This window comes from Hemiscyllium ocellatum, chromosome 14, assembly GCF_020745735.1.
Source record: "Hemiscyllium ocellatum isolate sHemOce1 chromosome 14, sHemOce1.pat.X.cur, whole genome shotgun sequence".
Classification (NCBI taxonomy): Eukaryota; Metazoa; Chordata; class Chondrichthyes; order Orectolobiformes; family Hemiscylliidae; genus Hemiscyllium; species Hemiscyllium ocellatum.
The window spans coordinates 42,791,480-42,808,710 of record NC_083414.1 but is presented as its reverse complement, the minus strand read 5'-3'; the positions used below and the strand labels follow the sequence as shown (position 1 = coordinate 42,808,710).

General features: G+C 38.1%; 1 protein-coding gene across 3 annotated transcripts in view; it reads left to right on the top strand.

Moving 5' to 3' along the window:
• The window catches only part of magi1b (membrane associated guanylate kinase, WW and PDZ domain containing 1b), a 443,982-nt gene that overhangs the window by 410,311 nt on the left and 16,440 nt on the right, over positions 1-17,231 (top strand). For all 3 annotated transcript variants that reach the window (XM_060835674.1, XM_060835673.1, XM_060835672.1), the window contains 2 exons: positions 2,340-2,483; positions 8,616-8,754. In XM_060835674.1, coding sequence (XP_060691657.1) covers positions 2,340-2,483; positions 8,616-8,754 — 283 coding nt within the window. The remainder of the gene's footprint in view (positions 1-2,339; positions 2,484-8,615; positions 8,755-17,231) is intronic.

Below are 17,231 nucleotides of genomic sequence, written 5' to 3'. Positions count from 1 at the left end.
AAGATTTAACCAGTATTCCAATATATGGATCAGTACTTGTTCTACTTTTAATAGCTTAGCATACCTAACCTTTTACCTTTGGAAAGCTGCAGTCTTTAATTTGATATTGCTTTTGCATTGTATCTGCCAAATACAAGTGTTTGATGTTAATTAAAAGCAGAATAGAAAGCTCCAGGAGCACAATTGTGCAGGTGGGTGGCCCAAACAGACTGCAGCTGTGGTGTGAGCAAATCCCTTCAACATCTAAAGAAATAGAAATTACAGTGAGCCTGTCAGATCTGCTGTCCTGGAGGAAGATGGCTAGGCTGCAGGAGTGAATCACTTTTTTTGATTAATCAACTTAATCAAAGTGCATTTATTTACCAGTAAAAATTGTAGGGTTTTGAATTCTTTAAAATGATGTGAGGGAACATGCGTTCCTCCATTCTATTTGTAACCAATCGCTGGACCACACACTGTCTGATGGAGACCTCTGACCTGATTGCTATTCATGTGACTTTTCTTTTATATTGTTTTCGGCCTCCTCTCTTGTCAGGTGCCTTGCCTGAACTCAGCAGCTGTTCAGAGGCAAATAAGAAATGTAGGAACACAAAGATTAAGTATCTACCACTATCACTCTGCTCATGATACTGCATTACCAAAACAATATAGTGTCCATTTGACAGAACAGGTCCTGAATCAAGGATGAGTAGTGATAGGACACCAAGTGTTTAAATAAATTTTAATAGATTTGAACAAAGACAAACAGTATGCAAAAGTACACAGAACTGCTGTGAATTAGCTGAAATACAGTAAGGAGGGATGAGGAATTCTTTGTTCTAAATGGCAAAAATTTGCTAGTTTACTCAATAATTAAGACCAACTGAAAGAGCACAAGGAAATGTAATTCAGTTACATATTGTTTCTGGGAATGTAACTGCATTGTTGTAAGTCATTTAGGATGGAGAGGAAAATAGCTCTTCCCCTTTAAATTAAAATAAAATCAATTAAATAAAGATACATTTTTCACTCCAATTTAATGACTCCAAAGGTAATCCACAATTGATGAATGCACTTAATACAAGATTACAATTATAGGGAAGGATAAGACAAAAGCTAAGGAACAATAGAAGAGCTGTGTTACAGACAGCTTCCATAGAAGTAATAAAAGTCCAAAAAAGCCCAAGAATTGATATCCCTGCGATGGAATTTATTTTGATCAAAAGTCTATCTGTTCAAAAAGAGAGCAAAATTGAAACTATATTTAGCTACCATGTTCTTTATGTCTCTCAGCTGCTTTTCACAGAATTTCACATAATGCTTGCTGACTTTGAAATATGAGGCAATGACTAAAGATCTCATACTAACCCAGAGCTTTTTTTGTGTGTTATTAAATTTGCTTACAACAGGTTTCCAGTGGCAGGTAAAACCTGCACTTAACTGTGCAAGTTGGGAATAGTTGAGCAGAGTAACATAGTTTTTTGGATAAACAAGGCTGAGTGATCTGAATGACAACTCATCTGTTTCATGTTTTGTTATAATCAAATTTAAGAATCATGACATTCCACATAGAGTGTCTAAACCAATTGAAGTCTAATGCTTAGAGTGAAAAGTATTTGAATAAGGGCATGTGAATGTAATTCAGTCTTCATTTTAGAGGATTACATTCTGCCCTTGATTCAGGTTTAAAACTTTGATAAAGTTTTTAAATTGGATAGCACATTTGTTGAAGCATTTGACTTTTTCTAAAGTGCAAGCTGAGGAGTTTACAACTGAGGCACAAGAGTCCCAGCAGGAGTGGGAGAGTGTAGTTGCAAGGTGACAAGTTCATATAGGCAATTCCCACTATAAATGTGATCATAGTTTATAATGGGAAAAGTTGATTGATTTCAAAAAGTATGGACAGCCAAGAGATTTTTAATGCATTATGGATGATGCAGTTGAGCAGAGGAAAGGGAGTGAGAATGGTGTTCAAATTAATCTGTTGGAGTGAGTAATCCTAATTGATTTCCAATATCAAGGAGGTGCCTGCTGGGAAAACTCAGGTGAAAATGTGTTCTGAGATGATTCCTGCCTGTGGAGTCAATTGGTTGTCTGGACAGGAGGATAGCTTCACTGGAAAAGACAATGGAGGAATTACAACTGAGTCCCAAGAATTTGATATGGTATTAATTTGCAAAGTTTCGCTAGATCAGGATGACCAATTTTCTTTAAAAATCAATAAGTTGTGTTATTAGTAGGATATCCAGATACTGATTTATCTAGACTTTTTTAATGTGCATTTGTCATTCAGATTTTGCAAAACAAGAAGACAGTCTTTTTTTTGCAAGCATTGTTGAATGTTATTTTTACGTTCCAAGGAACCTGAACTGTACACTGTGGAATTGGATAAGGGACCAAAGGGTTTTGGCTTCAGTCTTCGTGGTGGGCGTGAATACAACATGGACCTGTATGTACTCCGATTAGCTGAGGATGGTGCTGCCATCAGAAACGGTAAAATGAAGGTGAGTAGATATTGCATCAAAAATAGATGGTGCGTTCATTAATTGTTAGATACCAAAAGCAGATTATTACAGTCATTGCTTAAAAGAAAAGCTGTTAAATTTATAAATTCATCAGATAGAGCAGGGGTGGACCATGTGCCAGACAGCCTGCAATAGTTGAGTTTCAGCATCAACCCCACTTTCTGGCCAGCTTCCCATAACCTTTGATTCCTTGAGGGAGCAAAATTTTGTGCCTCAGCTTAAAATATATTCAGTGACGGGACATAGAGAGTGCCAAAGATTTCCAAACCCTTGAGTGAAGAAACATTTCCTCGTCTTTAGTTGTACATTACCAATCCTTTAAGGTGAGACTGTGGTTGGAATCCTCCCAGCCCCTGGGAGGATTCGGTAAGGAAATTGGGAGAATCGTCTGGGATCAACAATTAGAAACTTCCTGCCATTAAAAGTAAACAGTCTCATTTTCCTTCCAAGTGTTAAAAGGTGACGTAAGAAGCTTAATAACATGACACGTTTTAACCTCCTCATTATTAGATCACTTAGCCTCATTAATATACAGTTTGTCATTCTCCCACCCACTACATGGAAGCTACGTGCTAGTGAGGACAGGAATAGGAGGATAGAGCAGATGAATGTATGGCTGAGGAGCTGGTGAATGGGAGAAGGATTCACATTTTTGGATCATTGGAATCTCTTTTGGGTTAGAAGTGACCTGTACAAGAAGGACGGATTGGACCTAAATTGGAAGGGGATTAATATACTGGCTGAGAGATTTGCTAGAACCGCTTGGGAGGATTTAAACTAGTAAGGTGAGGGGGGGGGGTGGTGGGATCCAGGGAGATAGTGAGGAAAGAGGTCAATCTGAGACTGGTACAGTTGAGAACAAAAGAGAGTCGGGCAGGCAGGGACAAGGTAAGACTAATAAATTAAACTGTATTTATTTCAATGCAAGGGGCCTAACAGGGAAGGCAAATGAACTCACGGCATGATTAGGAACATGGGATTGCGATATCATAGCAACTACAAAAACGTGGCTTAGGGATGGGCAGGACTGGCAGCTTAATGTTCCAGGATACAAATACTACAGGAAGGATAGAAAGGGAGGCAAGAGAGGAGGGGGAGTGGCATTTTTGATAAGGGATAGCATTACAGCTGTGCTGAGGAAGGATATTCTCGGAAATATATCCAGAGAAGTTATTTGGGTGGAACTGAGAAATAAGAAAGGGATGATAACGTTATTGGGATTGGGTTATAGACCCCCCCCCCAGTAGTCAGATGGTGAGAGGTGTATAAAGAGAGACTGACAGAGGGATAGAATTAGACAGAGAGAGAGGGAGAGAGAGAAAGGAATAGAGAGAGTGAGGGTGAAAGGTAAATAAAGAAAGACAGAGAGAGAGAGAGATATAGGGATAGAGGCAGAAAGAAAAATAGAGGGATAGAGAGAGAGAAAGGAATCGAGAGAGAGAGAGATAGAGAGAGGGATGGTGAAAGGTAAATAAAGAAAGACCGAGAGAGAGAGAGAGATAGAGGGATAGAGGCAGAGAGAAAGATAGAGGGATAGAGAGAGAGAGATAGGGCATTGGCAGTGGGAAATTGAGAAACAAACTTGTAAGGAGATCTTAGCTATCTGTAAAAATAATAGAGTGGTTGTGGTCAGGGATTTTAACTTTCCAAACATAGACTGGGATTGCCATAGTTCTAAAGGTTTTGATGGAGAGGAATTTGCTAAGTGTGTACAAGAACATTTTCTGATTCAATATGTGGATATACCTACTCTTGGGGAAATAAGGCAGGGCAGGTGGCTGAGGTGTTTGTGGGGGAGCACTTTGGGGGCCAGCGACCATAATTCTATGAAATTTAAAATAGTGATGGGAAAGGTTAGACCAGATCTAAAAGTTGAAGTTCTAAACTGGAGAAAGGCCAATTTTGACGCTATTAGGCAAGAATTTCCGAAAGCTGATTGGGGACAGATATGTAAACTCTTTGGGTTCTCCTTAATTCTATTTGCCAAAGCTATCTCATGTCCCCTTTTTGCCCTCCTGATTTCCCTCTTAAGTATACACCAACTTCCTTTATACTCTTCTAAGGATTCACTCAATCTATCCTGTCTATACCTTACGTATGCTTCCTTATTTTTCTTAACCAAGGTTTAGGGTGAGAGGGGAAAGATATAAAAGAGACCTAAGGGGCAACTTTTTCACACAGACGGTGGTACAGGTATGGCATGAGCTGCCAGAGGAAGTGGTGGAGGCTGGTACAATTGCAACATTTAAGAGGCATTTGGATGGGTATATGAATAGGAAGGGTTTGGAGGGATATGGGCCAGGTGCTGGCAGGTAGGACTAGATTGGGTTGGGATATCTGGTCAGCGTGGATGGGTTGGACTGAAGGTTCTGTTTCTGTGCTGTACATCTCTATGACTCTAGTTTAAGAAAATTCCTAGTATGAAAGCCAGAGTGGGTATCTGGCAACTTCAGCTCACCGCCATTTCATCCAGCACTCCCATCAGTCACCACAATCACACGGTACACTCCATTGGGTCTCCATCCAGCAGGAGCTCCAAACAGCATTGGCAAAGCAGGTTGTCAATTATCCTTTATCAGATATGTCTGGGGCAAGTAAAATGAGTCATACAGGGCATTGGCAGTGCCTGACTTGGTTTTCTGCTGGGCTTTGAAAGATGTGAAATGTCAGAAATCTCATGGGATTCCAGTCAGTACTCCCATCTATGGCAAGTAGGAAAATAAGACAAATATAGGTGCATGGTTAATGAGGTGAGTCTGGGCTAGTGCAAGAAACCTTGCTGGAGTTTATGGAGACCAACCCTCATGAGACTTGCTAAAACTTAACACATAGCTGATTTCTGATGAGATTCAGTCCTGTGTCCCTGCATTCTCAATCTTCAGCAAGGGAAAATCATGTCTCATTCTCCTCCACCCCAAACAGCCAAGACTCCACTTACTTAGCCTCTCATGATGGATCCTCTCTAACATATCCCACAAGTTAGTTGGCCTTTGATATGCAACTGCCGAAGCAAGTGCATATTCTTTGGACATGGAGATGGAAATAGTGCACAGTATTCACGATAACCTGACACAATTGTAGTAAGGCTTGCATATCTGAAACTTAAATTTCCATGCAGTAAAGGCCAAAAAGCAGTTTACCTTCCTACATGCTAACTTACAAATGCAACCAAATCTCTCTGCATGACAATTATTATAAGTTTCACATCTTCTTTTAAAAAACATTAAGTTTCTACTTTTAATACCAAAATGAATAACCTTGTAAACTGATGTATAGAATTTGTTTTATCTTATGTGGAAATAAAGCATTGCGTTGAGTTGATTGAGTGTTCATATCATTATTGATTTTATTGTATGGATTATTAATATTCTAGTTGGTGAAGCAGTGTATTTCCTACTGAAGAAAAATTATATCAAAGCTTCTGTCAAAACAGAAATTTGATGGTGAAGGAAAGAACACTGGAGCTAAGAATTTATTCATTTACAAGATTTTATTTTTTAGAAGCTATTACATATTTCATACCACCAGCAATTAAAAAAACTTTCAACTCCCTGTTGTACAAATAATTATTTTTAATTGAGCTGTTGGGATATGTTATAACATACCTCTAGTGCAGGCAGACCTTGAACCCTTCTGTCAGGCATACTGCCAGAGTGTCACAAGTCCTCTAATGTTAACCTGGGCTCTAGCTTACTATTCCTATGACATTACCACTATTCCACCATTTTCAAATTAATAACCACTTCCTGAATACAATGAACCCTTAATTAATGTACAATTAACTTGCAAATGATTTTACTAACTGAAACATTAGAGAGATTGAATAGCCAGAGGAGACAACAAATGGATAAAGCTACATGGCTGTAAGTTCAAACAAAACCTGGATCTTTGTCATGAGTCCTGATTTTTCTGCTTCAATAAGATGAATAGTGTGGAGTTTGCACGTTCTCCCCGTGTCTGCGTGGGTTTCCTCCCACAGTCCAAAGATGTGCGGGTCAGGTGAATTGGCCATACTAAATTGCCCATAGTGTTAGGCAAGGGGTAAATGTAGGGGTATAGGTGGGTTGCGCTTCGGCAGGTCGGTGTGGAGTTGTTGGGCCGAAGGGCCTGTTTCCACACTGTAAGTAATCTAATCTAATATTCCTAACTGTTAACGGAGAAACCTGGTTAGCTGTAGCTAATAGTGAAGCTGCATTTTTCAGGTTAAAATTTTTTGGAATAACATTTCTCTTAACTGCATTGGCATAACGAATCTATCCTACTCCAGCAGAACTGCTACCCATCACTAACATTTCCCTTTTACAATGATTGTTGTTGCAAGCATGACATGCTAACAATGATAAGATGACATGCTTTTGATCCTTTTGACATAAGGTGAAAATGTATACTGGCAATCAGTGTGTGCAAACCAAATATATCATCATGACTGCCAAAGCCATGTTATTTTTTAAAATACTATAATTTATATACATGTGCAATAAAATATTTCCTCGCTTACTCTTGGCTTGATTGCAGTCGTACAACACAAGTGTTAATAAGAAACCATTGAATTAAGCATGCAGATCAGATATTTCAACTATAGTAATAAAGAACATGAACACAGAAGGACAGTGGTATGTTCCAATACAATGTCCTGAAATGACTACATGAGTAGATTAACAACTGTTAAACTACATTACTGAAATTGATCAACGTGTCTTAATTTATGAATTATTTGTTAGTCTTTATCTGAGCAGGGAAGTTGTCCTTGTTGTCCTGGCCAATATTTATCTTGCAATCAATATAGCAGCTAGTGAGAGCTGACTGCACATCAATTGGCTGCCATGTTTCCTACATTAAAACTTGACTACATTTCAAAAGAACTGTATTGACTGTAAAGTGCTTTCTCATATCCTGTGCTTATGAAAGATATCAGATAAAAGCAAATATTCACTTTATACTAGAGTCCTTGAAGATTGCTGTAAAAATAGACATCCTGTTGGATCTTTTCATCTTGCACTCATCAGAACAGAGCATAGGATCCAGGAATGGGAACATTCTATTTGACCCTTTTGAATTTGCTTCATCCTTTAGTTATATCATGGTGGATACGGTTGTAATCCTGGCACCATTTTGCACACTATATCGTCAAACATCTGTCTAATTCCATCTTAATAAACTTAAAGACTCATGTTCCACCACCTCCTGGGTTAAGAAAAAGTCTGTCATTGTTGTAAACAGTATACCTCTTACTTTTAAACAATGTCCCCTGGTTTTGGTGCCTCTAAAAAGAGGAAACATTGTCCCTTTCATCCCCTAAAAACTGTAGCTGTTACAAAAAAAGCTCTAATTCTTCTAAATGCAAATGGGTATAGGTCTGACCTTTCAATCAACTTCAAAAAATAAGCCCTTCATTCAAGAACAAGTCAAGTGAACTTTCTCTATAGTTATTTTAAGAAATCATATTTTTTTTCTCTAAATAAGGAGACCAACACTGCATGCAATCCTCCAGTTGTGGTCTCACCTTGTACAGTTACTGTCAAACTTCTTACTTTTCTATTTCATTCCCCTTCTAATAAACAAGAAAAATCACAAAGTGTACCAAATTTCAAATCCTTGAGGTGCTGGTGTTGGACTGGAGTGGACAAAGTTAAAAATCTCACAGCACCAAGTTATAGTCGAACAGGTTTATTTGGAAGCTCTAGCTTTCAGAGTGCTGCTCCTTCATCAAGAAGAGCGATGCTCCAAAAGCTAGTGCTTCCAAATAAACCTGTTGGACTATCACCTGGTGTTGTGTGAATTTCAAAGACAGCACCAATTTAAACTGCATAAGAAGAGTACTTTTCGGTTGACTCTTGTTGAACGTGTTGCCATGGAAAATGTAGCAGGCAGCAGTGATCCCAAACCTTTGTTTAAATTCAAAGCAGACAATTTGACTCTGGTCAAGACATTGCCATGGTGAAATGCTACAGGGATTTTTCTTTGCTATTTGTGGTAATCAGCAGTTTTAGAAGACAAAGGGAGAAAATAGGAAGGGGTGATGAAAATAGTTGGCTAGTTTGACATTCTCAAATTTCCCCTTGCACTGCCCCGATGAAATCTTATTTATATTTACAATTATTTTGTTTTAAGGTTGGAGATGAAATTCTGGAGATCAATGGAGAATCGACAAAGAATATGAAGCATTCTCGTGCAATAGAATTGATTAAAAATGGTGGTCGGAGAGTATGCCTATTTCTGAAACGTGGAAATGGTTATGTGCCAGAATATGGTGGGTTGCCCTATGAAAATGTTACTTTCTCCAATACTATCACTCCATGAGTGATTGCTTTCTCTCTCTTGTCTTTTTTTCTGTTAAGATCTGGGAATTGTTTCTTTTTTTTCACAAATGTCTTATGTCTCTGTACAGTTTTTGGTTCAAATCTGCTGATACTAATTCTGTACATTTGCTATTTTCCTTTAAAATGGTCTGGAGTAAATATAAGTACAGGCAGGACAACATCGTTTCCCAACAGGAATATTTAACTTTATTGAATTCTTCATTGCTCCAATGCCTACTGACTATACAACAAAAAACAGAATGTTTGTTAAATGGGGGTAAAACCACAATTTGAGTTTCTGTTCAGGAGCCAAAACTTGATTGAAAGTGTTCGAATAATTCTTTAATTATCAATATTTAGTTTTCCATTCACAGCATACTGTGATCTTGCTTACCTTTAAAAACAATGACATAAGTGCAAAATACTTGCAATCTGCAGTTCTTGTACTCCAGACCTTTATGATGGAAATTTCTGTTTAACAAGCTGGTTAGCCAAAAGATACCTTCAGATGCTCTTCATGATTTATTTAATGTCTTGCTGCTTCTTTGAAAGGTTTGTGAAGTTTTACAGGAGAATATGAAGCTGAATTTTAACACCTAAATCTACTAACACCTCTCTTGAATTCAAATGAATGGAATTAATTATTATTTTTTTAAAAAACTATAGTTACCAAAAATAGAATTCTCAACTTCCCGAACGTCTGACTTTTTTTTAATCTCCATCGAAGTGATGGGTGTCACCTATCTGTAAGGGTATATATTTTTGTAACAAGTTCTGTAATTAATTTTAATATGATACATAATGTTCCATTGGATTTAAATGTAGTGTGTAAATATTTAAATGAGTCATTGTTTATATGCCATTTTGACTTACTGTATTGTGATAAAAAAAATAGAATGCATTTCCCAGTAGAACTTCCTGGTGCTCTTTTTTTCTGTATTCTTTGGTCTTGCAACTGCTGTCTTTGCAGTCTAATTGTTTTTGCCTGGACAATCTGACTGGAACAATAATAAACATCTTTCCACGATCAACAGAGTGATCAGTCCTGTTGCTGCTTACTAATAGGGAATCTAAATCTATCTTCTGCTCTTTTTCTCTCTCGTCTTTTCTGGGTGCTGGGCTCTTCGTTCTGCCCTCAGCGATGATACCTCCTAATCTCTCCTCATGCATGAGAAGTGACAAGCACGGGGAGTCTTGCTTCTACTTAATGGGCCCTAATCAAAATACGGTTGGTAGACAAATCAATATTTGCTGCTTCCATCTTGCTTCCTTATATAGAAATATATATATATATATATTTATATATATAATATATATACATATAAAGGCTCATACTGTGTTCCATTTATATCCATTCAGCCATATGTCCATGAATATGCTTATGTTCATCAGTGTAGGTTTCCAACTGATCATGCAAGTAGGATTCATTCGTTTAGTCGACATTTGTGGGACGTAGCTGTTTGAGAAGAACCTGGTGTTTTTGTATTTAATATAATTCTGTTTTTACAAAGATGGAGCATCATTTATAATTGGATAAGTCCACCATTTCCATTAGTACACCTTAATTCCACAAACTGAAATTAATGGTGATGTTTAAAAATTATATCGATGTTGTAAGCAATCGCCCCAAGTCTTTATTTTAAGAGGTAAATATTCAATGATTTTGCAGAATAAGGAGGCATAAAACTGAACATTTCGTTTCAAATTTTGTTTTCTTATGAAACCTTGAAAAGCACATCCATTGAACATTGGAGTATTTGATTATACTTTAGAAAATATCACTAGAACTTTCACCAGCCATAGCGTAACAGAACATTCTGGATTGGCTGGCTGCTGTTAGCTTTTTCTGATTTTTTTTTCTTTCATTTGAAGTCAGTTGAAAGCAAATTGGGTAACCTGTGTTGTCCGCTATATTTATCTCAAATTTAGATGGTGCACTTTGGAAGTTCTTCATTTGATGCTATGGTAAAGTTTCAAAATTGCATATCATACCGATTCCCATTATATGCATGAGCACAGCAAGACATTTTGTCACAAATAATTCATGCTTTTTGTCATTTGTTTTATAGAGCCCTGTTTTTTGATTTGAAATTGACAAACCTAAATTTTGCTGATTTTGACATGAGTCAAAATTGTTATATTGAAATACAGATGTTTACTTTCTGTACTTATATTAAAATTTATTTTGTTGATAGAATTGTCTTTAGATTAAATTCGAGCCAGTATTTGATATATAAGCTCTATTCTGATATTAAGTGCCTTTAAGTGTTTCTTGAAAAATACAATGCACACTGCTAGCTGAGGACCCTGTATGTTAAAACTTTCAACTCAATATTCAATATTCCCAAGTTTGGTATGTTTATTAACATGCTACCTCTGTAACCCAACATAATTATAAGTTAATCACATCACGTTAAAAGTGTTTTCCGACAGAAGAGGGAAAAACAAATAAGGCTACCATTACATGATGTCCAATTTGTCTTTTGGATCAGAAGCTTGAATGTGTGAATTAATGTATAATCATGAAAAGTGGAATCGGATCCTTCACAAGTGCATAAAAGAAGAGGTTAGATCATGAAATGATGGTATATTAGTGACTCTACCATTTGACATATGAAGAAGATGCAATACCAAGGATTGTATGCAAACTAAATCAGTTAATGAAGAATGACATGCCCTGGCCCAGTCACCCAGCAACATGTTTAGTTTAGCCTGTGACTCTTGACTTGAGGTTTAAAATGGTTTCAAATATAATTAATGTTAGAAGGGATGCAACGTGGCCTCGAGTTTGGTTCGAAACTGGGACTCTGATCTTAAAGATCAACGAGGTCGTCTGTGTGTGAAAGCAGAGGAGACGGGAGAGATTCTAAACAAATATTTTGCATTTACTGTGGGAAAAGACATGGAAACAAGAGAACTCAGGGAAATACATTTTGATGCCTTGCAAACAGTCCACATTACAGAAGTGGAGGTACTGGAGGTCTTAAAAAGCATAAAGATAAATAAATCTCTGGAATCTGACTATGTCAGAACATTGTGGGAAGATAAGGAAGAAATTGCAGCACCCTTAGCCGAGGTATTTGTATCATATACAGCCACAGACGAGATGCTGGAAGACTGGAGAGTGGGTAATGTTGTGCCTTTATTTTGGAGAGACTTCAAGGAGAAACCTGGGAACTACAAACCAGAGGGTCTGACATCAATGGTGGGTGGTTTGTTGAAGAGGATTCTGAGAGACAGGATTTACATGCATTTGGAGAGGCAAGAACTGATTAAGGATCATCAGCATGGCTTTGTACGTGGGAAATTGTGGTTTTTGAGGATGTGACCTAGAAGTTAGATGATGTCTACATGGTCTTTAGTAAGTCCTTTGACAAGGTTCTGCATGGTAGACTAGTTAGTAAAGTTAGATCTCATGGGGTTCAGGGAAAGCTTGCCAATTGTATACAAAATTGACTTTACGCTAGGTGACAGAGGATGGTGGTGGAGGGTTTGTTTATTGGACTGGAAGCCAATGACCAGCAGTGATCTACAGGGATCAGTGTTGTGTCCACTGTTGTTTGTTATTTGTATAAGCAATTTGGATGAGAATGTATGAGGCATAGTTAGTAAGTTTGTGGATGACACCAAAATTTAGTATAGTAGGCATTGAAGAAGGTTATCAAAGATTACAAAGGGATCTTGATCAATTGGGCCAACGGGCCAAGGAGTGGCAGACGAGTTTAATTTCGATAAATGCAAGGTGTAACACTTTGGTAAGACGAACAAGATCAGGATTTATACAGTTAAGGATAGGGTCCTGGGAAGTGTGATCGAACAGAAAGACCGAGGGGTTACGATACATAATTGCCTAAAAATTCTGTCATAAGTAGACAGAGTCGTAAAGAAGGCATTTAGCATGCTTGCTTTCATTGCTCAGACCTTTGCGTACAAGAGTTGGGACATCATGTTGAGGTTGTACAGGATATTGGTGAGGCTATATTTGGAGTTCTGTGTGCAGTTTTGGTCACCCTGCTGTGGGAATGATAGTATTAAATTGAAGAGGGTGCAGAAAAGATTTACAAGGATATTAATGGGACTGGAAGGTTTAAGGGGAAGCTGGATAGGCTGGGACTTTTTTCATTGGAGCTTAGACCAGATCTTGGAGGAGACGTGTTGGGCTGGCCATGCACATGGACAGGAGAGTTTATATGGAAGGAGATATTGATGGAGGAGAGAACGGCTGTGATCTCACTTAAAAGATGGTAAGATTGAAGGGTGACCTTAAGAAAGGGTTATACAATAGTGAGGGGCATAGATAAGGTGAATACCAAAGATCTTTTCCCTGGAGTAAGGGAATTCAAAACTAATGGGCATAGTTTTCAGGTGAGAAGAGAAATAGTTAAAAGGGACTTGATGGGTAAACTTTTCACACAGAGGGTGTTCACATGTGCAATGACTGCCAGAAGAAGTGGTAGATGCAGGTACAGTTACAACATTTAAAAGACGTTTGGACAGGTACATGAATAGGAAATGTTTAGAAGGAAATGGGCCAAACACAGGTAAATGGGACTAGTATAGTTTGGGAAATGTGATCAACATGGACGAGTTGAATCGAAGAGTCTGTTTCGATGCACCGAGTTAACCCATCACTTTAAAAAAATGCTCCAGAGAATGTGTACAACTGTATAGTTTTAGTATTATCAAAAGGTAAAAAGTACCTGGACAGTCAGCTGGGAGCAGTTTAGCTGTTACAACTAAACAACAGTGATTTGGAAGGATTTAGAGATTTTACAGTATTCCCAAGTTATCTTTGTTCATCTTAAAGCGTCAGTGTTCTCCAAGAAGCAAAGTGATGATTGAAACACTAGGACATACTATTGGGAGATTAAAATGAAAATTTAAGTTTCATTGAAATCCAATTTTCAGTATGTAACTTGAAAGATATCTGAATAAGGTTATATTTAATAACATTATTGTCCTTTCTGTGGATATCCTTGCGATACTTCTTTGCTAAATGCCCTATGTTCCTAGATTTGATTAAGTATTAATGTTTGCAGGATCCGAAAAAGTTTTTTTCAGAAAATATGAAGAAATGAGTTCCTCTGTTTTCTTCACTTTGGCTGTTTCTCCCCTCTTCCCAGCTCCGAGATTATCTGATGACATAGGCATATTTGGAATCCCAGAGATGGTGTGCATAAATAAACTGACCTGAAAATGACAAACTGCCTATGTTTCAGCAACAACCTGGCACAAAACTGACAAAAGATTCAAAATCTAAGCTGCTATCTTTGGCTCCTGGATCTAATTCTGTGTCCATTCTACACAATATGTGTATGACATAGGAACATTTGAGAAAGCTACGAAACTCCTAATTTCAAATAAACTGTTCCACTGTTGATTTAGCCTGAACCTTGCCATCTGTTTAGTGAGTTTACAGCCCTTCTGTCCTCCATCAATATCTCCTTCCATATAAGCTTTCCTGTCCATGTTCATGGCCAGCCTAACTCTCTCCTCCTTCTAGGTCCCCTATCATTTAAATCATTGATAAAGTCATCTCTAACTATTTTTATCACAACCCCCACAATTCTCAAGTCCCTTTTAACCGCACCACTGTTCTCATCTGGAATATCTCTTCCCAAAATCATTTAGAACAACATTTCACAATTTTCTCCTTTGTCTGGTCTCTAGCCTTGCATTTGACATAAAGCTTCTGCAGATACGGGTTTGATCAATCAACTCTCATATCTACCTTTAATACCTTAGTAACACCTTTCATAGTTATTTTCATTGATACCACAAGGTACAGTTTTTCATGTTTTGGTGCACAAGTGATTTAGTCCTTCATCAACAGGTCTGGATGATCCACTTTTAAAAAACTGGGTCCTCCTTTCCTGTGCCAAATCTGCTTACTATTCCTGAAACACAAAAATAACCTTTGACTGTTTTTCTCTAATATGATGTCTCTCCTAAAACTCCCCCTCCACCTTTCCAATCTCACCTTCAAGTGTACAATAACTCATGTTGTCTGAAATTTAAATCTCTTCACATGCCTCTGAAGATTTCTTTTGCCACAGCCATGAAGCTGACTTTTTTTCTACCTTTTCTCCTGTATCCCATCATGCCTTCTCCAAGCTCAGCTCATCTTTGAGGAACAGTGCCTTGTTCCTGGGGACCTATTTTCCCTGAACTAGTGACCACTCCTTTTCCTGACTTCTACTTGACCTTATTTCATCGATGTTTCGCTCTTAGATACTGTCTATCTCCTTCCCTTTCAAATCTCCCACAATTGTTCACTGCCTCATAAATTCCATTTTTGGTTGTTCTACCCTTACAAATTGCTGCCCATCACCCTTCATTTCCTTTTCCTCTTCAAGTTCTGGGAACATGTCATCTCCTCACAAATTCATCTTTCCCAGACATTCATGTTTGAACCTCTCCAATCGGATTTTCAAACGGCAGCAATGTGAAAATGGATCTAATCAAAATCACAAATTACCTCCTATGCAATTGTAACTGTGTTGCATAATCCTTCTTAATCCTTCATAATCGTATTCCAACTTTGCCATAGTTGACCACACCATTCTCATCCAAAATATCTTCTTTGTTTATTCATCTCAATAGTACTGTGTTTCTGCTCTTACCTATCCAATCAGAGAATCCCCTGTGGTGGCTTCTCTTCCAAACCCCATACGATTACCTCTCGGGCCTGCTACCTTCTCTCCTGAGTCATTTTTTATTTCTCATTGATAATAAAATTAGAAAGAAAAATCAAACTTCACGTGTACACTGATGGCCAGCCCTACCTCACCACTAACATGCAAGTGCCCTTTGCTGCTCTGTTGACTCAGACTACTGGGTCTGACATAAAATCCTGGATAAGCCAAAACCTAAACACCAGGAAGGCAATAGCCATTCCATGGTCACATTCCATTTCCTAATCATGGATTAAGGTTGTATCTGTGTGTGCATAATCTTAATCTTCAGTTAACCATGCAACCCATATTCTCTCCATCAAGAAAAACACAGACTTTAACTCCTGTAATACCACTCAGCTATTCCCCTTCCTCAGCAAAAACCCTCACTCATGTGGACTCAATTCCAATGTGCACCTAGCTAGTCTTAGAGCTTCCATTGTCAAAAAAATTAAAGCTCCTCTGTCCCAATGCTAATGCTAACCCGTTACCCCATGCCTTGTCCTGTATTCATTCTCAAATAGAGCCACTGTAAAATTCTCAATCACATGTTCAAATCATTGCTTCATCCCATGGCTATGTTACTAACATTCTCCCGTTTAACCCTTCTCCAACCTTTCCTTAATTCTGGACTTTTTACTATCCCTATTTGTTCACGTTATCAATGCTGACCGTGTATCCTATTGTATTGGCCCTCAGCCTTGGAATTTCCTAAATATTTTGATTCTCCAATTCTCCGTCCTCCATTCAGACAATGCTCAAAGTTTCCCTCTTCTCCAATCGTAATGCCTCATGCTTTGAATTGGTGTCAACATTTCTTCAATTATGGGAATTTAACATATTAAAGGAATTACACAAATATTAATAACTGTTGAATATCCAAGAAATCTGCAGCCTCCATGCTAGTGAATTTGTGATTGTAGACAGGCCATTGGACAAAACAAAAGTACAGATAGGGGTAACACATTCATTAAAAAGGAAAGAAAGTCTTACATCAACATTACTGCCTCATCTATGACGCCACATTGTGGTATGAAGGAGCCTGAATGGTGATTTATCTAACCTCTTGAGTGCTGACTGTTTCCGGAAGTGACAATCCATGTTAAAAAAATATTCTATTCAAATAAAAAAAAAATTGAAAAAATGCCAGTACATTAAATATAAAATCATAAGATGTGCGGCACTGTGCTCATTAGAAGATAATCACTGTTGATGAAACTGAACATCTTCCCATGACATCTTCCCATTAATGTGAGCCTCAATACAAAATGGGATCATTGGCTGAACAACCCAGTTCTGTCTTCTAATGTGTGTGTTCTACCTGAGCCTCCTCCAACTTCATTTATTCCATCTTACCCCATTGATATATCATATTCTTCTCCATGCGGTTATCCTTCATAAATTTGTACAATTGGTCTGAAACAATCTATGTGGTAGCCAGTTCCATATTCTTTACATTCTGAATAAAAAACATTTCTCTTGAACTGTATGTTGGATTTATTAGGGGCTATCTCCCACTCTGCAAGGACATGCAGGTCCTTGGCCTCCTCCACCGCCACTCCCTCACCGCCCGACATCTGGAGGAAAAAAGCCTCATCTTCCGCCTTGGAACACTTCAACCCCAGGGCATCAATGTGGTTTTCCCCAGTTTCCTCACTTCCCCATCTTACTCCAGTTCCAAACTGCCAGCTCAGTACCATCCTTATGACCTGTCCTACCTGCCAATCTTCCTTTCTGCCTATTCGCTCCACCCT